The sequence below is a fragment of the Odontesthes bonariensis genome, chromosome 15, assembly GCF_027942865.1.
Source record: "Odontesthes bonariensis isolate fOdoBon6 chromosome 15, fOdoBon6.hap1, whole genome shotgun sequence".
NCBI classification, from domain to species: Eukaryota; Metazoa; Chordata; class Actinopteri; order Atheriniformes; family Atherinopsidae; genus Odontesthes; species Odontesthes bonariensis.
The window spans coordinates 9,331,009-9,353,539 of NC_134520.1; the positions used below are offsets into that span (position 1 = coordinate 9,331,009).

The window sequence follows — 22,531 nt, forward strand, 5'->3', positions numbered from 1 at the left end:
CAGGAAAGACATATCAGCTCAGTGACATGACCAAAAAACAGTCAGGATCTCAATCAGAGTTCAACTGAAACTGAAATAAAAAGGCTCCATCCTGCAAAGTTGATCTGTCAGCTGCTGAACAAGAAGGATGGAACCTCACTGATGAAGAATTGTTTTATTAGTGAAGTCCTGCAAGAATTCAAGCAGAAAAGACAGACGCTACCCTGTGCCTTTTTTTTTTTTGGTTCATGATTTTTTTCCTACTTCATCTGAAAAAAAAGAAAAGAAAAGAAAAAGCTAAAAGTTTGCAGTAAATTACAATTTCATAACATTTGTAGTGATGTTTTCTAAAGCCAGAACATTCAAACAAATGTTTAATAATTTTTTTTAAATTTTTTTGGGGGCTTTTTATGGATAGACAGTTGGAGAGAGACAGGAAGCAGGGGGCAGAGAGATGGGGAAGACATGCAGCAAAGGGCCGTCCGGTGCGGGACTCGAACAGGGGCCCGCTGCAGTGAGGACTACAGCCTCTGTAACCCACTACGCCACCGACCACCCCGATGTTTAATAATTTTGAATAAAATATTTTTTTGTCATATTAGTAATTATTTTTTAAACAAAAATTTAAAAAAGCTGAATTTACATCCTCTAAGAGTGGTGATTCAATACATTTTGGCAGGGGTTGTAAAATCACCAACTAAGAAGAGTTGATATTTAAATTGTACAACAGACAGAAGGATGTATTTTGGAAAATATGAACATTAGAATGAAAAGCTACAACTAAGTAAATTCAGATGGGCCAAGGTGCTCAGTACATGCTCCAAAGTTCCATCTTCCTGCATCTTTTAGTAAAAACAGTAAAGTGGGAGTGTATATTAATCCAGCTGCTCTCATTCACATATTTTTTCTGTTTCTTTTGTCAGATATTGGGACTGAAAATCAGCCTCATCCTACATTTTAACTGGCGGTCACTTAAAGCATTTCCAGACTGTCGCTCTGCTCTAATAAAATTCAGAGATTACAACCACAGCCTCATCTGACAAAAATCACCATTCAAGTAACTTAAAGACAACGTCTATGCAGTAAATTCAGCTGTACTTCCATGTACCATGATCTCCCACAGAGGAAGTTAGAAGCAGCAGAATGTCTTGCATGTTATTCTCCCACAGTCCACAGCGTCAGACATACCTCAGTCAATAACTGGAGCCCATTCCAGTTCATGTATACTGGGACAAAGACTGCCGTCCAGTCAAATTGACAAATGCTCAGTTGAATGGAGCTACGGTTGTAGCTCCATTCAACTGAGCATTTAACCGTGCCAAGTGCTGCTTTCCATCATGATTCTTATAATCTTCACACCTCACACTTAGAGAGCTCCAGCCCTACTTTATTCTTTGGTATTCTTAATGTGATGACCTTCAGCTGAGAGGCATCTGATTTAGCTGCTGGAAGATGTGCAGATATTCCTGTTTGTATCAGTCTGCCAGGATACTTGTTAGCAACAAGTGTGAACAGGGTCTAAGTCTACATAGGAAATGCCATAAGCTCAGGATTAGCTTTCCCTGCAGACATCCAGAAAAAGGATCGCTCCCTTCGCTTCAAAATAGTGACCATTGTGCAGGCAAAACACAGTTAATAGCATGTCTTACAACATAAATGCAAACATATTGCAAACAAATCTTTAGAAAGTTTGATTTAACGTTGGTCCACGTTGATTTTTTAGTAAAGGTTTTGGCAGATTTTTTTTTTTGTTGTGTTAGGGCCAATGACGTGTTTAATGTGGAGAAAAAAAATCATAATGCTAATCTGATGCAAATGAAGAGTTAACTAGCAATGCTAGCAGAGGGTGTTTATTGTGTAGTTATAAATAAAAGATGAAAAACTGACAGAAAACAGATTTAATGTTCTGGGTTTTTTTTTGTTAAAACTTACCAGTAGAGATAAACATTTGAATCTGGTGAATTTGAACAAAAATTCAACAGAACTGTACCAAATGTGTCGAGAGAAAATATGAGAGAAAACTTGAAAGTGGAATTACCAGTATTTACAGTATGTTCCATTTCTTTGGGTGACTACTTGTCTGTAATGGGCTGAACCTAGATCTCCCATTGGTGCCTCAGAAACACGTGCACATGCTGTAGCCTTTTGCTGCTACTCTGAGGCAGTCTTAGAAATATGTGGAACAATTTGAGCTGTGAGCTGCTCTTGGTCATTTAGATGCTGTTGTTGGTCCTTTAGCTTTGCTCTGAAGCAGAAAACACAGAAGTCAAAGGGGACATAGGTCTTCTTTGTGATGAAATAGAACTAAATGTTAAGATAATGAAGATCTGATTTTTTTAAATGAGGTTCTTTGCAGTATTGTTTTTGGAGCTTCATCTTCTTTGTTGTGGGGCCTTTTAACCAAGCAGCATTTGAATAAAATGTAGTGCCACCTCCAGGGTCTATGCTTTGTTAGCTTGTTGTAGGACTGCACGTCTATTAATCTGTATTGAAAAAAATGGCTGTCAGTGGGCAGAGAGCACCACAGATATTCCCATAAATATATACAATGGCTTCATACCCTGAGATAAGTGGTCCCATTCTTTCAAGAGAAACATTTCATTGTTCCTTCCTTTTAAGATAGAATGAGACTGCAGTGGCTAATATGTACATGTGTATATGATGAATGGACAAAATATGAACTCAAGTCCACAAAAACAGATCTCAGGAGATGATAAAGATTCAAATGAATTCAGATTTAGACTCTGAAATAGTGAGTTACCTGTTGTAATTGAGAATAATGGAGGACAGTTTCGTTAGATTCTTCATTTCAGATGGTAAATCACTCAGCTGATTATTCCTGTAACAACAACAAAGAAGCATATAAAGTTAGAGTGAAGTTCAAACCTTAATGTCTTTAATGTTTTAAATGACTCTACTATCAGGTAGAGCTACCATGCTTGCACAATAGCTGAGACCTGGTGTGTGAAACGGATCTGTGGCATTGCTGGGATGGATTCAGAGAGAAAGCACAGCAGGCTTAAAAATGGTGAACTTGCTGATGGCACTGACTGGGTCTGGCAAACTAGCACTGGAAATTCAAATGGACCTTTTCTCAGTTTGTGATGTATACCAAACTACTTCTGAGCATAGTAATTTCTTATCTAAATACCGTATTTCTGCAGGAGGGTGATCACAAAATTATTTATGGAAGGGTCCCTTTCAGAATGCAAAATCAGGCATTTAAATTAAATATCCAATGTTATTTATATGTATATATATATATATATATATATATATATATATATAAAAAATATCCATCCATCCATCCATCCATTATCTTCCGCTGGTCCGGGGGTCGGGTCGCGGGGGCAGCAGCTTAAGCAAAGAGACCCAGACGTCCCTGTCCCCGGCCACTTCCTCCAGCTCTTCTGGGGGGACCCCGAGGCGTTCCCAGGCCAGCCGAGAAACCACGTCTCTCCAACGTGTCCTGGGTCTTCCCCGGGGCCTCCTCCCAGTGGGACGGGCCCGGAACACCTCACCGGGGAGGCGTCCAGGAGGCATTCTCACCAGATGCCCGAGCCACCTCATCTGACTCCTCTCAATGCGGAGGAGCAGCGGTTCTACTCCGAGCCCCTCCCGGATGACCGAGCTTCTCACCCTATCTCTAAGGGAGAGCCCAGACACCCTGCGGAGGAAACTCATTTCGGCCGCTTGTATTCGCGATCTCGTTCTTTCGGTCACTACCCACAGCTCGTGACCATAGGTGAGGGTAGGAACATAGATTGACCGGTAAATCGAGAGCTTTGCCTTCTGGCTCAGCTCCTTTTTCACCGCGACGGGCCGGTGCAGAGCCCGCATCACTGCAGACGCCGCACCGATCCGTCTGTCAATCTCCTGCTCCATTCGTCCCTCACTCGTGAACAAGACCCCGAGATACTTGAACTCCTCCACTATATATATATATATAGTAATAATATATATATTATACTTGACAAAAAAGTAACTTGATTTCTGTAGAATACAACAAGAAAACTTATTGTTAATTCATTATAAAGACATGTTCTTCTTAATTTATAATAGGAAATATGTGACCATCTGGGATCTTGCACTAATATATAATTATATAGCATTTTTCTCAACTATGTTACAGTTTAGCATAGTTTGGTTTTTAAATGACGTTTGTCATTTTGTCAATGCTTTACAACACAAAATAATGGCAATTAAGGCAGATATACTGAAAGACTGGCTTAAGAACATGAACACACAGGAGAGAGGAGTCATCAATAAATTCTGCAACAAAACTTGGTGTGACACTTTCCAAAGTATCAGCAGGGAGGGATAACAGCCTCCACATGCACACAGGCTTTGACCCTGTAGCTGAGGTCAGAAATAGGAAGAGTGTATAGATTTGTAACATTCATAAATGGCCTGGAGGCTCCATAACTCAAGCAGTGATTTCAGGCCTGGGCACTTTTACCTTAGGGCAAAATGTTTTTCTTACCTCTTCTGTTTATCATGACTCCTTAGGCTTTAAAGGCTGATTTAAGGCAAATATATGGGCGCCTACGGAGAGCCCTCTCCGTCTACGAAGACCCTCCCGGAGACGCTCTCCGTAGCTTGCGTGCGTCGGCCAAAATTCCTATCTATCCGTCGAGGCAACGGAGACCGCAAGGGTTGCGATTGGTCGGCTAATTTTACAACATCATTTCCGGAATCACTTTTCCGGTTCAGCTCCTTCCTCTCAGGACAACAACACCGCCATTTTTGAAAGAGTTTACTGTGTGCCCGTCAACATTTGGTCAAAATTATTTGCATTTCAAAATCAATAAGCTCCAACTCCAACAACAGTCTTTCTCTCTCGGTCGCCATCGTTCACTGTGAGGAGTGGAACGGAGCCGGAAGGTGAACAATCAAAAAACGACTTTCACGATAGACGTCGCGATGCCTACTGATCGGGAGGTGAATTGCCTTGCGTATCCGACAGCCCGATGGAGAACTTCAAAAGAACGGACTACGGAGACGGCTTGAGGGATAGCAACGGAGAAGCATACTGAGGCTTTTATTGATTTAATAAGACCCTCACTCGTGTGTTTCCATGACCCTGAACCATGACAATAAAAGAGAAATTTACCAGTCAGATTTTTTCTAATTTTGATAAAGTAGGATTTAACATGTATTATGTTACTTAAAGCAATACTATGTAACTTCTCAAAAAGCCCATTATGGAGCTCCCCCTACAGGCTTGGAGGTAATGTACGGTTACACTGTCGTAAATCTCTTTCTCTTCCTTGCTTCATCAGTCAACGTCTTCTTCTGTTTCTTCGGTGCCTCTGCCATGATGATCGTACTGACAATGTTGCGCTAGCTTAGCCTTATACCTGGGAGCGTGAGAGGGGTCTATTTGTTTTTGCGGTAGGTGTGCCAGAAAGCAAGTCGAAGTACTTCCGGGCAGCTCCCGGGCCGGTCCAGCAAAGTTACATAGCGCAGTTTTTCCAACTCAGACCCCCGAAGGGCATAGGAGACAGGCCAATCATAATATTAAAACTCATTCTAGCCGCACAATTTTTTTCAAGCTGTTATTTTAAGGTAGAAATGTTACATAGTATTACTTTAAGTGATAAGTACACTCAACTTCATGCTTATAGTACATGAGGCTTGTGATACTACTGTAACAAGCTGTGCCTGTGTTGGAAGCTCTTACACAAATAACTGCTGCTCTTGGTAAATTGCAGTGGTAATCTTTTTAATTAACTGGCTGCATCTGTATTTGGGAATGTTCACTGTGTCAGCAGATCCCCAGCAGAGCTAGCCAATTCAGTCTATGTTCAGATTGCAGTCCGCATCTTCAGAATTATTTCCATAACATTTGCACATAGGGAGAAAATCAGGGACAAATAGCCATGTGTCTGCTTTGTAGTGGGTTTACATGAATATACCGAGTACTAAGTGTGAAAGGGAAGCGTCCAAATGGCAAGTGTCAAAAGAAGTCAAGCTCTTAGTTATGTCTGGGCACGTGTGTTATTTCAACAACGATTCATACACACAAATGTTTAAACATCCCTCAGAAATGTTTGTGAGCTGGGAATTAAAGAGGACCTCTACAAGGGATTTAAAAGTCCTGACTGAACAGTAATTATCCTCCCACACAGTATTTCATGTCAAACAGCTGAGATATGGTACTTTAATGTGGTGTCCATGATTTCATCCCAAACTGACTGAACTGAGGCACAGAGCCTGAAGACATGTAACAGCGCAAATACTGAACTACGCCAGCGTGAAAATAGAATCTTTAGGTATTGGACTGTTGACTTCCTTTTAGTGTTTCCTGACTTTTCAAAGAAATCCATCAATAAAAACAGCAAGCAGATCAATGAATAAATATATGGAAATATGTGTGTCCTTGTGTGTACCTGAGATCGATGTGTTTCAGCTGGAGTAACTTGCAGATGTCAGGAGAACAGTGGTTCAGTCTGTTGAAACCCAGATTGATTTCTGACAGCGATGAATGCAACTGCAGCAGTCTGCAGCCAGCACAGTGGGGTTAGTCTTTTGTGTAGTACACTTTGTTACATGGTGATAATATAGGCTGCAGCCCTGTGTACCTGGGAGGTATGGAGGTCAGCTGGTTCTTGCTGAAGTTTACGGTGATTATACCTTGATCTGCTGAAGCATCGAGCAGATCATCTGGGATACTATCTGCTTGTTTGTCACTGAACATAAAACACACAAAAAATACATAATGATTACACCAAAGCTAGTTAGTCTTACTTTTAAACAACTGGTGTGTAAACTAAAAACAACTCATGCCTTTACTGGGAGACACCATTTTGATTAAAATTATTGTTATTATTTTTTTAAATCACTGAGTAAAATTAGTCTCATGTGAAAGTAGTTCTATCAGGTCAGCCAACACAGAAACCCTGATATGTAGAGGAGCCGCAGTGCAGGTCACAGACTAGAACAATGTCTGTCATGTTTTTTCTGCACTACGAAATGAATCAATACGAGGAAAAGTCAGTTTTCTGATGTGGTAGCAGAGCTCAGATTTTTTTTTTTTGTGAAAACATTTTCTTATGCAGCAGTAAAACTGAAATCCACAGTTCAACACTGACCAGATTAAACCTGGGAACAGCAACAACAATGGGGCTCTCACTTGTCCCTAACCCAAACCCAAGGGTTTTGCATTAAAAACTTACTGCTGGACTGCTCTAAAGAGGCATGTGCATATCAGGTTCTGCTATACTATATAAGAGCACTAAAGACTTATTTGTAAAGCTTAGTATTCCTACATTTATGGCTGATTATGACCATTTAGCATCTTCCTTCTTCTCTCATTCAGCCCTGAGAGTGAGGACAGTCCAAACAATACGTTTATCTAATAGAAGTTAAGTTTTTTTCACTAGAATAATTCTTATTAATTAATTAATTTATTTTAAAATGTGTTTGGTCAGGAGAGATACCAAAGAACATGGATAACCTGAAAACAACTTTTAAGTATCACAGTGAAGAGATAAGAAGCAATAAAATGTCCAATATAAATAAAGTTTGTTGCTGAATTAAGATTTAGGGTTTTAGATTTAAGATTTAAAGGTTAGCCTTTATTGTTTTAGAAATCATTTTAACATGACTTTAAAATTTAGCTGAGAATCTAGAATTCCATCTGAATATTTCTCCTCTGGTTCTTGCTCAGTGAGACCACCTTTCATTTAACATTCAGGTGCAGATGGTTTTTAATCACCAAGCTGATGCTTTTTCTAAATTTGAGGTTAGGTCTTCAACATCACAAGTTTTACTAGAAACATGAGCAGAAAATGTAGAATTTAACTTGTTGGCTTGTTGATGGCTTTCATTACATCTGATTGGTCAACTTCCTCAATCTTAAAGGAACTTATATCATATTCATCAGAGATTATAGCATTTACATTAGTTATATCATAAGGAAATTTCACTGTCAGATCTTTAACAGCTCAAATAAAGTAAATAATAAACAAATCATCAAATCTGCTGACAACTTGTTTTCACCAATTCTGAGTTAATATTCATCATCAGGATTTATATTTGATCTTATTAAACTATTTAACTGCAGCAGATCTATGAAACAATTTTTACAAAAGTGATTGGATGTTGAATCACAGAACATTTGGAACTGAATTTAATGCTTTTTGAGCTGTAATCTGGAGATCAATGCAAGCAGAACAAAGGCCTCAGAGGGGCCGGAGACTGTGAATCCAGCCATATACTGTACATCCCACAAAGAATGAAGGAGGTGAAAACAAGTGGCTGTCCTTTGCCATTGGCAAAAGTCAACAGTTCAGAGGTCAGTCGCCACCTGGGGAATGGGAGCATAGGAGGATTTTGAAAGTTGGGAGTTACTAACAGAAGCAGCCAGATGGGTTTTTCATTTCTACATGCAGCAAACTGTGATTAGGTTTAAGTAGTGTTCCATTTTCTTTTGGTTGTTCATGGTGTTTCATTCGTTTAGTTTTTTTTCTTTTTCTAGTGATGTTTCATGTACTTAGGGTGTATGGTAGTAGAATCTATCAATTGTCAATCTTTTTTGTTTTTAGCTTTTCATATCACTCATTAGTGATTTCAGTGGGGACTGTGGGAGATAATTAATATTATAGCCACACCACATACTGTCCCGTCCTGTTCTCTGCGAACAGAAGATGTTTGTGGAAAACTCAGACACAAACCACTTTGTTGGGTTTAATAAATCTGCCTCTGAGTAAGCAGCTCATTGAGAAGCTACTGTTCACATTTACTGCCATGTTCTATCAGCAGGTTAGTGGGCCAGGTGAGAACACACATTTACCAAAGCATTTAAAATGACTGTTTAACCACAGGAAGGCTGCCTCTTTTCTTACAGGTTTTGGGAACTACAGACAGAAATGGACTCTACTCGCCTGTACTCCAGTATCTTGAGGGTTTTAATGCTGTGCATGTTGACTCTGGCCTGGGAGGGTAATGTCATAGCCGTTTGTCCTTCATCTGCTTTTTCAGGCTCCTCTAATATAAAACACAAACACATACGTTCAATATTATTCAGTCCACAAAATGATATTGGTACAGTAAGGAGTGATGATCTGATATTAAGGCTTGAAATGGTCTGGAACTTAGATAAGAAATAGTGAAGATTTAAATAATTTACATCCAAGTCTGAATTCAGATTAGCAACAACCAACTAACAGAGATTTATTTGATGTTTTTATTTGCTGGAACCCATACATCGTGAGTGCTGAGCTTCCTATAATCTGTCTTTTGAAAAGAAGAATTTTCATTCTTTGATTCAGAATTGAGTCATAACTTTAAAAACTAATCTCTTAAACACTTTTTGTTAGTTTATCATTCTATTGCATGTTCACAATTAAGCCAACAAATTCTGCACAATTTCGTACTGAAATACATTGAAAATAAAAAATGATGTAGTGTATGTATATACACACACATATCCAACGGAACAATTTTTTACAAGTTTTATGTACATTTATGTGCAGGAGTCCACACGCATATAGTCAAAGAGGTTATTGCTGCTCAGCACACAAACAATACACAAAACTGAAAATGAAGCTTCTCTTCAGAGTGAACCAAGGCCAAAATGATTAAACAAAACAAACTAGATTTTAAAGGTTTGGGGCTAGTGGTGGTCAAGGTATGGTACACACTATTTTTTAGGAAATACTTAATTTCTTCGTAAAAGCTCTCCATAGCTGCTGCCGATCACCGAAAGACCGAGAAAAAAACTCTCCGACGCACAGCGCCTAGTTACGGTAACTATGGCTACTACAGCCAATCACAATGTACTCCCATTCAAGCGGACAGCCATATTGTGTGACGTAATCAGACGACGACGGAACCGGAGCCGATCTGGTACCTACACCGGATTGGCTTACTCGCAGTCGGATTAAGACCCCGAGATAACTCGGTTGATAGTCACACTAAACCTGCTTGTAGACGGTGAAGCACGTGGTGAATTGGACTTTGCGTTCTGCGCATGCTCAAGATTTTTTCCCGGGATCGTGACCCGGAAGTCAAAGGAAGAAAGAAACAAAGAACGCGATGGAGAATGCGCCGTTGTGCAATAAGCATGCTCATCACAAACAAAAATGTAGAGGGACGTAGCTTCATCTTGCTCTTCGTTTGCCATCTTTCTCGAATGCCTGAGTTTGTTGTTACTGTTATTGGTAAAGAAGTCAACCGGAAGTGGCTCTATTAGCAATAGTTGAAATGGGTACAGCGACACCAATCATACTGGGGTATGACATGCTTTGTGCCAATGATTCCATTTACTCACCGACATATATACACTTGGATAATTACCCTTGCTCAAATAAGGAGCAAAATCCAACTATAGCTATAATCGAATTAATCTTATCATGTAGACCCACTGATTGTTTTCACCCTTTGGGTTGAGTGTTTCAGTGAAAAAAAAAAAAAAAAAAAAAAAGCGCCAACTTCACCTTTAATTCTTCCTCTTAGATATTTCAGAAGTTCATTGGTTCCTTTCTGTGATGGAAACAGGGGAGGTTAGTGAACAGTTAATAGAAACGTTTAGTAGTGGGTGGACATGAGTTGCTGATTCAGGGGGTTACATGGATACATATTAGAGATGATCATCAACTTGCTACATCTGTGATCGATATATGCCTGTACTGTCGTTATTCATGGCAAAGATTTTACTGGCCAAGGTGTTGATGTTATAATGACTTAAATGCTTGTTTCTTTGGTACTCAGTCTAGTTTCTTCTCCCCAATTCTTCTCATGACTGAGATGGAGGAGACGAGCAAGAGTGCAACTCCTTCTCCCAATTTACTCTCAAGTGCAAAGGACATTTTCTGGTAAAAGGTAAAGACATCAGGATTGGGTATGAAAGGGGTATCCACCAAAGTTTTAGTATTTCCAAGTAAGGAGGGATGCTAACAGCTTTGTGCCAAACATGGTGAGAAAATCTTTAAAAAGATATTTCTCAATGCAAGTTTGTAAAGAACTTTGGTCTTTCAGCATCTACAGAATACAGAGTCTATATATACACACTCACACATATACATACACTATATTGCCAAAGGTATTCGCTCATCTGTCTATACACGCATATGAACTTCAGTAACGTCCCATCCTTAATCCAGAGGGTTTAATATGACGTCGGCCCACCCTTTGCAGCTATAACAGCTTCAACTCTTCTGGGCAAGCTTTCCACAAGGTTTAGGAGTGTGTTTATGGGAATTTTTGACCATTCTTCTGGAAGCATATTTGTGAGATCAGACACTGATGTTAGATAGAAGGCCTGGCTCGCAGTCTTTGCTCTAATTCCTCCCAAAGGTGTTTGGACTCTGTGCAGGCCAGTCAAGTTCTTCCACACCAAACTCTCTCATCCATGTCTTTATGGACCTTGCTTTGTGCACTGGTGTGCAGTCATGTTGGAACAGGAAGGGGCCATCCCCAAACTGTTTCCACAAAGTTGGGAGCATGAAATTGTCCAAAATCTATTGGTATGCTGAAGCATTCAGAGTTCCTTTCACTGGAACTAAGGGGCCAAGCCCAGCTCCTGAAGAACAACCCCACACCATAATCCCCCCTCCACCAAACTTTACACTTGGCACAATGCAGTCAGACAAGTACCGTTCTCCTGGCAACCGCCAAACCCAGACTCGTCCATCAGATTGCCAGATGGAGAAGCCTGATTTGTTACTCCAGAGAACGCGTCTCCACTGCCCTAGAGTCCAGTGGCAGTGTGCTTTACACCACTGCATCAGACGCTTTGCATTGCACTTGGTGATATATGGCTTGGATGCGACTGCTCGGCCATGGAAACCCATTCCATGAAGCTCTCTACACACTGTTCTTGAGCTAATCCAAAGGCCACATGAACTTTGGAGGTCTGTAGCGATTGACTCTGCAGAAAGTTGGCAACCTCTGCGTACTATGAGCTTCAGCATCTGCTGACCCCGCTCTGGCATTTTACGTGGCCGACCACTTCGTGGCTGAGTTGCTGTTGTTCCCAATCGCTTCCACTTTGTTATAATACCACTGACCGTTGACTGTGCAACATTTAGTAGCGAGGAAATTTCCCGACTGGACCTGTTGCACAGGTGGCATCCTATCACGGTACCACGCTGGAATTCCCTGAGCTGCTGAGAGCGACCCATTCTTTCACAAATGTTTGCAGAAGCAGTCTAGGTGCTTGAATTTATACACCTGTGGCCATGGAAGTGATTGGAACACCTGAATGGAATTATTTGGATGGGTGAGTGAATACTTTTGGCAATAAAGCGTACATGCTCCGTTAGCAACTGGCTTCAGGGTGCAAATGGATGATGGTCTATATCGACCCATGTAGTTTACACCATCTGCCCGTTACTTTTTGAGTACCGCGTGACACGATACAGTGAATGAGAGCTTTCAGTTGAAATTTCTAACAGCACTACAAAATGTACAATTTGAACAGAACATCTGTGCTCTGCAAAAGTTTAAAAGGCTCAGAAGTCTGAATTATCACCGACTTATCTTGTGGTTTATTTACAGGAAATGACATTCACGAGTTCTCCATTTGTATTTTGCAACTTTAAAGTTGTGTCATGAAGAGTTTATATTTATATAAACCCTGTTTGTACATACAAGAAAACCATCCTCAATATCTTCCATAAGTTGTGTTTGTCGCTTCAATGTGTAACCTACCGTGAGGAGATCTCTCCTGATTCCTCGTAAAGGGTTTCCCTCCAACAGCAACACCTTTAGATTTGGCAGCAGGCTGAGAGAAGCTGGAAGACTGACAGACATGTAATTCACATTAAAAAAAAATCTGCTGGTACACATCTAACATTTTAGCAGGTAAACTTATTGGCTGTTAGTTTAAACTAAAAGTGGGCTTTGAAATTATTCAGTATTAACCTAAATAACAGAAAAACCTGTCTCAACGCTCTTTCAGTGGAAGCTATAGCATCAATTTGAAGCAGAAAGTTAATTTTTTTTTTTTTTTTGAGTACTGTGCAAAACTCTGAAGCCTGCCCTTATTTCTTGATATATTTGCAGGAAAACAGGAAATACGTGCAGTAATTAATAAAAATGTGTTAAAATATAAATATAAATACAGTATGTAAGGCAAAAACAGAGTTTGTTCAGTTCTGAGCAGCTTTAAAGTGAATATCTGCTCTGAGCTCCTTTATCCTCCAACACAGCCTGAACCCTCTCAGACGAGCTTTCTGTCCTTTCTTTAAGGAGTCTTCAGGAATAGTTCCCCAGGCTTCTTGAAGGACATCCCAAAGCTCTTCTTTGGATGTAGGCTGCCTTTTGTTCCGTCCTCTGTAAAGATGATCCCACACTGCTTCAATAATGTTGAGGTCCGGGCTCTGGGGAGGATTCATCCCTCCATCAGACCTGCTGCCACTGATTTTCAGTCCACTTCTTGGACTAGTAACAAAGTGCCTAGAGATCCAAGTTAAAATGGCTTCTTTGCTAAGTTGTCTGTTATGTGTAGACTGGTTCATCCCTTGAGTTAGGAGCGATTTTTCTGCTTGAACGATTCATAGAGTTAAGTGGCTTAACAAAGAAAAAACACATTCCTCTGAAAATGGTCAGGAACAAGGGCTGAAGATGAGTGAAAAAGCAGAAAATGTCCAAAGAAAAACTTTGAAAGACCTTCAGAAAGCTGGAGAACTGTTGCTCAGGACCACTTTAAAAGATTGTAAGAAAGTCTGGCTGCTTGGAAACTCCTGGATCAATACTGTTGGATAATACTGTATAAATTCATGTAAAGAAATACAGTATTTATAAAAAAGTATTATAAAAGACATCGGTAGAATATCTCTCTATATATGATAACGAGGAATAAAATTTGGAAAGACTAAATGTTTTGTTGCTGGACCATTTAATTCTGTGTTAAATGGTAATAGATATATAAACGGGTGACTTTCTTTTGGAAAGCATGGTGTGATTGTACTGAAGACCTACGTGCCGATGTCATTGTTTGTAATGTCGAGGCGTGTCAGTGTGTGCAGCAACGTGATCTGTTCAGGAAGAATTTTGATCTTGTTGTCTCTTAGTTCTAAAAGAGATATGGCTCTCAGGCAGGCCAGCTGCTCCGTCTCCAACAGCTCAATCTGGTTGTTCCCAACATACAACTCCTACACAAACGAAAAACACACATGGCACACACAAAAATGATATTTCTCATACTGCATTAGATCTCAAATAAAAGCACTGCTGCACTAAAATGCCATAAGCATTACTCATCCCATAAAAAGCTCAATGTCTAAGAAAACTCATGTTGACACGCTTACCTTGAGTGCAGGTGCAGGGAGCAGCGGGAGCTGACGGAGCTTGTTGTGTCTGAGATAGAGTTGCTCCAGGGAACACATCTCTGAGAAGCTGGCAGGAATGTCAGTCAGCAAGTTATTGCTGCAGTCCAAGAACTTAACATCTGCCGAATCCAGTCAGGATGCAATAAATGAATGAATGAACGAATGAATGAATTAGTTTATTTAAAGCAGGGGTCTTCAAAGTTTTTCAGGTCAGGGACCCCCAAACTGATGGAGAGTTGGAGCAGGGACCCCCCTACTATTTATATGGCATACAATTGTGTTTTATATTTAACGGGGCCTAGTGCCGTGTATAAACATAGCTACTCTGTTATTGTACATTCAATACTAAGCTATTCAAATAATACACAGGTTAATAAATTCATGTTTTTATTTTAAACGTGCAAGGTACAGGGTGGCCGTGCCACTGCCATTTATAAACAAACATCTTGCATACTTTTAACTTTAAACATGCATGTAGATGGGACAATGAATCCTCAAACCATCTGTGGGTGGCACACGTATGCATCACGTCACTTAACTTCACTCAAATTAACATTTAAAAAAAAAAAATATATATATATATATATATATATATATATTTTTTTTAAATGTTAATTTTTTTTTTTTTTTAAATCGTCTAATCAACCAAAGATTTCGCGACCCCCCTGCAGTACCTCCGCGGACCCCCTGTTGAAGACCTCTGATTTAAAGGACAGCATGCAATACCATAAATCATTGCCATTTCATAAACAACAAGATGGTTACATCGGATTTAGCAGGAGTGCTATTTTCCATCCGTAGTCCTTAAAGGGGGATGGGGTAGGGACTACAATTATTATATATTTTTTTCCTTTCTTTATTTAAAAACAACCTAATTACCAGTGGGTCTATTTTAATCATTTTAATTTGTTCATTTCCGAATTATACATTTTGATACTTTTTTTTTCTTTCCTGAAGCCTGATTAAAAAATAAATCAAATAACAAACAAAATGTTGGACAGCTGCTGAAAGTTATCCAATTTAATTTCCCTGCAATAAAATAACAGTATTTTTCAACTCCAGAAATCAGAAGTTGAATCAGAAGACCAAAACACAACGGAAAGCTTCTTTACTCACACTATGGCTAGTTTTACAAACGTTTTGAATTTAAGAAAAAGAGCGACTGAAGTTCTCACTCTCACTCTTTTCTGAGCTACTTCTGTCAAAGAAAAACTTCTGTCACTTTCCCTGCTAAGACCACGTAAATACAACACAGAGATAGTTGATGAAAGAAATTAGTAGAAAGCTCAAGGAAGCTTATATTTGAGAATCTATCTATTGTGCTCATCCGAAGTGGCTGTCACCAAAAGTGATCCTGCAGTTCTGAAACTGCAGCCTCAGGTTTAGCAGGGAGCCCCGGCTCCTCAAACCGGGAAAGTGACGTGATGTGCTCAGCTGAACTGCTGCTGCATGTGTGTCCACACCACCTACAGCCAGACGTGTCAAGTACCTTACTTAGGTAGAATCTTTGGGTATCTATACTTTGCTGGAGTAATTATTTTTCAGCCTACTTTTTACTTCTACTCCTAACATTTTCACGCAGTTATCTGTGTTACAGCCACGTTACTCGCATTTCATTTCGGCCTGGTTTTTTTTTCATCGTTCAAAAACATCGAGTGAATTTGATTGCGATTGGATGAGAAATATTACATTACTTTTACTTTTATACTTTAAGTAGTTTTGAAGCCAGTACTTTTAAAATTCTACCTGAGTAAAAAGCTCGAGTTGAGACTTCAACTTTTTAAACTGTAGTATCTATTACTTGGGTAATGGATGTGAATACTTTTGACACCTCTGCCTACAGCGCAGAAGCTGCCTGTACAATTGCTTTCAAACACAGTGATTCCTCTGGTAATGACCACAAATAGAGTTTTGAAGAATCTGTGGTTTACAACTCTGGAAAAGTGAAGTCATCATCAGTCATTACCATGAACGTTAAGCTGTTAAGCTGTATCTACAACACACTGAAAAAAGTTTTTCAACTGTGTATTTTGCTGAGAACCGCTTAACTGATGCTCACCTTACGTGTAAAATAATATATATATTTTTTTAAAAAGCATGCCACTTTCACTACTCAAGTACAGTGTTGTTGTTCTTACTTGTGAGCTGGGACAAGCTGTCGGGCAGACAGTTAAGCCCGTTGTGACACAGGCTCACTTTCTGCAGACTGCTGAGACGTCCGAGGCTGCAGGGCAAACTCTGCAGATGGTTGTTGGACAGATCCTTCAAACAATCACAAAAGACTTCCTTCAGCAAATCACACAACACAGGAAAAACAGCCTTATACGAAAAAAACTACACAGCATACATTTTTAGAGGTTGATATATTTGTTAGATTTTGTGCAATATAGCAAAGGAAGGTGGTAATCACCAGTCAATCGTGGAAAAAAAGCAGACATCTGGGCACCTCAGGTTTTTTCTGAACTGTCTGGAGAGCACAAACTATACAAAATGCATGTAGTGTGTAAAATCTGCCTTGCATTAATAAAATACTTTATAGAACTTAATAGAGCTTATGAGGAACTTTCACACTGACTTAACAGCTGCCTATCAGTTAATAATCAACAATGTTGCCATTCAACAAAGATAGGGAAGAGAATGACCAAAATCAGCCTACTTTGTTGAAGAGAACCCCAACATTTTCAAACTGCTAAAGACCTTGGAGCCATGGAGTGAGCAGGCTACTCCCATCAGAAGCTTCACTTTACAGAAATAGCTACACCTTTACTCTGTAGCCAAATAAAGTCCATGTTAAGGATTCTTTATTGTCATACCAGCTCATATGTACATGTTTACGGAACGAAATTAGAACTCAGGTTTTTGAGCCTGGTGGTCTCTCCCCCTAGCCTGGCGACGCCATCCTACGTACTTCCGCCCAAAGATTTTGGCTCCGCACATAGTCTGGCCAAATCCCCCTACCTCGGTTCGCTCAGTGTTTTGCCAATCAGCAAACAGTTGCGAGTGGTGACGCAGAACTCACGCGCGGAGTCCATTGTAGTCCATATAATTGTAGTTCAACCGCAGCGGAAATAAACATGGCGACGGAAGAACGCCAGAAGCTATCCATGAAGTTGTCTCAACTCTGGAGAGCATTACACAATTAAAACGAGAGCAAGAGGAATGCCTCGTCAATTTTGTTAGTGGCAAGGATGTCGTAGCTCTCCTTCCAACTGGCTTTGGGAAAAGTTTGATTTATCAAATGGTACCGGTATAATGAAAGCGGATGTGGGAAGCGTGATTCGCGAGCTAGAGCCTCGCGAGAGTAAGCATGAACCTCGGCGCATAACCAACTTCATTTCTAAACATTATGATTGGTTAAGGGAACTCCGTTACTCCAATGAATTTAAGTTGCTGGGTAAGGTCCCGCCCTCAATGGAAACGGATTCCTCTTGGGTTTTCCCAGACTGTTTGACAGAGTCAACAGTCGGCTTTCGCCCAGGCTACCTCCCCCTGCACCGTGATGTGTAGAGGTCCGAGGTGGTGGGAGGGCTGCTCCCCATAGTCCTCTGAGCAGCCGTTACCACCCTCTGCAGAGCCTTCCTCTCAGCAGCAGGGCAGCTGCCGTGCCACACGGTGATGCAGGTGCAGAGGACGCTCTCCACCGTACAGTGATAGAAGCTCCTCAGAACTGAGCTCCCAAGTCCAGCTTTCCGCAGCTTCCTGAGGAAGTCGAGACGCTGGTGGGCCTTCCTGACCAGGTGGGAAGTGTTGGCACTCCAGGTGAGGTCGTTGGATACCTCAAGCTGGAGACCATTTCCACAGCTGCTCCTCCGATGTGCAGGGGAGGGAGAAGCTTTTATTTATTGTCCCTCCTGAAATCCACCACCATCGCCTTGGTCTTCTTCACATTGATGCAGAGGTTGTTTTCTCTGCACCAGGTGTTCCACCTCCTCTCTGTATTTGGACTCATCATTGTTCGTGATGCGTTCCACTACTCCGCGGACGTCACTACATGACAGCCGAGCAGTCCTACGTCAGCAGAGTGAACAGGAGTGGGCTCAACACACAGCCCTGGGGTGAGCCAGTGCTGATGGTGATGGGTGAGGAGATGGTGTTGTGGATCCTGACAGTCTGGGGTCTGTTGGTCAGGAAGTTCAGGACCCAGTTCCCCAGTGTGGGACTCAGTCCAAGAGAGGCTGTTGAAGGCTGAGGAGAAATCCATGAAGAGAAGCCGAGTTTCTGCTGTCCAAATGAGGGCTGTGTGGGCCACTGATGAGATGGCATCAGTGGAGCGGACTTAAGGACTTGATGACTAAAGCTAGTGGAGTAGTAATTACGTGGACTTCCGAGGCAACTGACTTGTATGTATAGAGTTTGTACAGTACAGAGATGGATCACTCAGACACCGGACCCATAAAGGTGTTTTATGGTTACAGCTTTTAATATGAAAGACAGTTGACTGACTTTTGAAGGCCAGTGGAGCCACACGTCTGTGTTTTACCTTATGGACCTCATGTGTTACATACCAGCTCTGTCAGGTTCTCCAGCTGTCCCAGTTCCTCTGGCAGGTTCTCCAGCAGATTCTGCTGCAGCGTGAGGCTGCTGAGCTTCTTCAGAGCACACATCTCCACTGGCAGTGATGATAGCTGATTATGGCTGGCCACAAACACATGAGATTTTAGTTTGACAACATTATGGAGCTTCACAGCCTCGCAAAAAATGTAGCCACCTGCATTTAACAAAGCAAATGATCTGAGGTTACATCAGTTGGTCAGTTTGAGGTTCAGCAGCATTATGTGCCCAAAACATGAGGTCAGCTGACTACCTGAATATACTGAACGATCAGGTTTTTTTCCCATCGATATGTGTTTTTCTTCCCTGATGGCACGGGCATATTCCAAGATGCCAGGATTCATTGGGCTCAAACTGTGAAAGAGTGGTTCAGGGAGTATGACACACCCCACATTAACCCCACTGAGAATCTTTGGGATGTTCTGGAGAAGACTTCCCACAGTCTGTCCGACTCTCCATCAACAAAAAAACCCCCAACAAATGCAACTCTGGATGGAAATTAATATTTTGACACAATAAAAGCTTCTTGAAACAAACAACAACTAAGCTAAAAGTGATCCAACAAAAACTTCATCGATCAGTGTCTGAGAAAAAGTATTCTGTCCAAACAGGCAAGAAGCCACCTTCATGGAAAACGTCCTACTGCACTCCCATGTTCATTCCTGAAGTGATAATGTAGAAAGCAGCTGTCCTGCTGGTGTTCTAACAGAACACAGCAGAACTTCCCTTTGGCTGAGGGGTGAATGTGTTGTTGAGCATGACAGGTGACATACAAAGGCCACAGGCAGTGATGTCATCTTTGAGCAGAACACTTTTCAGGCTTTTCCTCAGAAACCAGGTCAGAATGAGAACTTAAAAGAAGTGCACTGAGCTCAATGTCAATTTTTTTTCCAAATATAGCTATCAATGTGCCTGAGTGAATGTAAAATGTGTTACTATTTACGGTTATGGTCAGTTGATTGATTTAATTCAGGCTCTTTCAGAAACATTAACAAGCTTACAGGGTCCCTCTATACCAAGAACAATAACAATGTGATCATGCACATTGCTGAGCAATAACACTCTGAAAACAGGGATGCCAAACACAGCCTTATTACTACAGCCAAAGTCAGAGCCCATGATCAATGATCTGCTACCGCTGTACATTGCACAGAGAATGCTTCTATGATCTTGTAGACGTCCGTGTGAAGCGCAGCGTTGGAGCGCTCCATCTATCAGCAACACAGAGGACAGTGACACCTTTAGACTGGATCATCAAGACACGTTAGTACGAGGTGCCACATGCTGAGCCTCATCTTTCAGTCTGACTCTTCATTGATAGATTAATACACGTTACAATGGAAATTGATTTTCATTAGTGATCACAATATGCAAAAACATGCGAAACATTTTATAGTGAGGAATTTGTAGGGTAGTTTTCATATCCCCCTCTAATGTAGTTACACTAATTCTTAGTTTGTATTTTTATTTCATGTCACTTCACTAACTCCACTGCCATTTCAGATCCTACCACCTAGGTTTCCCCGCCCATCTCCTCCTCACCTGCACTCTATTTGCTCATTAGTCCTCAGTGTATATATACTAGTCACTTTCACTTGTTTCCTGCCAGATTGTCTTGTGTAATTCTTTGCCAAGCTCTCCAGCATTTCCAGTCCAGTCTACCTGTTCTGACTTAGTTTTGCCTTTCCTGGATTCCGGATACCTGCCTGCCCCTTGTCGGATTTGTTTGCCTTACTCGGATCGCCTGGTTTTGACTGACTGTTTTTGGACTGTATAAACGGATCTTCCCTTGCTGATCGCCTGCCTCATTGTCGTGCTTTTGGGTTCTCCTTTGCCCGCATCAATAACCGTGACACCCCCACAAGTGAGGTGGGCAATAACAAAAAAAACAAACAAACTCAACATGGTTACATGCACAGTTTGATCGAGCCACGGTTACAGCTCAACTGGGTCGTTTAACTGGAGCAGCGTCCTTATCACCAGTATACCGGAGCAGAATCCAGTTATCGACTGAAGTATGTCTGATGTTGTGGACATTGTGCTCTTTTGGAGATCATGGTACATGGAAGTACAGCTGAATTCTCTGCACAGACGTTGTCTTTAAGTTACTTGAATGGTTATTTTGTCAGATCAGAACCAGTACCAACACCTATAAAAAATAAATAAATAAATAAATAAATAAATAAATGAATAAAATCAGGAGCAACAGTCTGGAAATGCTTTAAGTGAGTTAACACGTTGTTTTAATGGGCTGATTTTCAGTCCCAGTTTCTGACAAAAAAAAAGAAAAATATATGAAAGAGCAGCTTTATTGGGAACTCAGATGGATTAATATACACTTCCACTTTAGGGTTTCTACTGAAAGATGCAGAAAGATGGAACTGTGGAGCATGAACACAGCACCTGGGACCGTCTGAGTGTAGTTAATTGTAGAAAGACGCCGAGATGGAAAAGTGGCCAATGGTATGGAGCGCTTGCTTTTGTGGCAAATGTCTATCATGCAGCAGTCACACACTGCTCTCGGCCATTATGCAATTTGTATCTTCACAACACATTCCATCCTCTAGTGGCTTCATGGCAGCACCTGACCTATTGTTAGGTTATCAAAATTTGTATAATTAACAGTGGTCGGGTCTGATGTGACAGGTCATCCAAAATCACGCAGCTGGAAGATGCTGCATTTCATACGATTTTGGTTGGACCAACAAAATATTCAATTTTTTTCTAGTGTCATGTAAATGTGCTTCCTGTCTGCAGTTAGACTGTTGTTGATTGGTGGGGTGGAGTGTGTGTTTGTGTACCTGAGTCGCAGTTGCTGGAGCTCCTGTAGTTCTCCAAGTGCACTAGGTAAACTACTCAGCTGGTTGTCATGGAGCTGCCAGAACAAAAGCAATATTTTTGTTTAACAGCTTGACTGTAAGTATCCTGCACTTTGGTGAACAAAACGGATCTCTCTTAATCAACCTGCTTCCATCCATCAATATGATACAAGATTTAGCATTATTCAGTGAGTGAACGACTCCCTACATAGCAACTTTTATAGTTAGGACCTTAAGAAGTTGGTCTATGACTCATTTTGATGGGCTCAGTCAATTTGTGCCAAAATGAATAAATAGGCCTATATCATTTAAAAAAAGTGACAAAAATTCAAAAGAAGAGCCGAATCTGAATAGATGAAAAAAATGATTTTATTGACTTATCTCTTGCTCAAAACGGCGAGTTTTGTGCTCCATATCAGCTCAGCATTAATAACATACTGCAGATACAGAGGATTTAACAAATTTGACTCAAATTCATAGTAACTTTACATGAAAAACTGGGAGTGCCCATAATACAGAGCCATATAAATGAGAAATTTGAGTAATACTAAAAACGTCATAGAAGGAAAAACACAATATCAAAATAAAACAATATGATTACATGTACATAAAAAGGTAACCAGGGTAAAACTGAGTAAACATGAGCAAATGCAAAGCTCAATTTCCTGAAAAGTTTGGAAAGCTTCTGCAAGAGAACTGGAAGCTCACGCTCAGTCCTGCTGTGTGGGGCTCACATCCTGTCAAAAACGTTAAACTAGTCTAATTATCAATATAATCTGCGATCAGAAACACAGTACAGTGTACTGCAGTGTTGGTTAGTCCCTTGGGAGGAAGTGGTAGTTATTGGACCGGTTCTGAGAATACACACTACCACTGGAAATGGGAAAGGATTTCATTGGCTTA

At 40.8% G+C, this 22,531-nt stretch overlaps 1 protein-coding gene across 1 annotated transcript in view; it reads right to left on the bottom strand.

Annotated features, from left to right (window-relative positions):
* Positions 1-22,531, bottom strand: part of lrrc40 (leucine rich repeat containing 40) — a 29,832-nt gene that overhangs the window by 2,981 nt on the left and 4,320 nt on the right. Inside the window, exons 3-13 of the mRNA XM_075484953.1 lie at positions 21,611-21,684; positions 18,764-18,893; positions 16,397-16,520; positions 14,238-14,377; positions 13,909-14,081; positions 12,637-12,727; positions 10,422-10,467; positions 8,868-8,970; positions 6,564-6,671; positions 6,372-6,482; positions 2,741-2,818 (exon numbers count right to left, since the gene is read on the bottom strand). Coding sequence (XP_075341068.1) covers positions 2,741-2,818; positions 6,372-6,482; positions 6,564-6,671; positions 8,868-8,970; positions 10,422-10,467; positions 12,637-12,727; positions 13,909-14,081; positions 14,238-14,377; positions 16,397-16,520; positions 18,764-18,893; positions 21,611-21,684 — 1,178 coding nt within the window. The remainder of the gene's footprint in view (positions 1-2,740; positions 2,819-6,371; positions 6,483-6,563; positions 6,672-8,867; positions 8,971-10,421; positions 10,468-12,636; positions 12,728-13,908; positions 14,082-14,237; positions 14,378-16,396; positions 16,521-18,763; positions 18,894-21,610; positions 21,685-22,531) is intronic.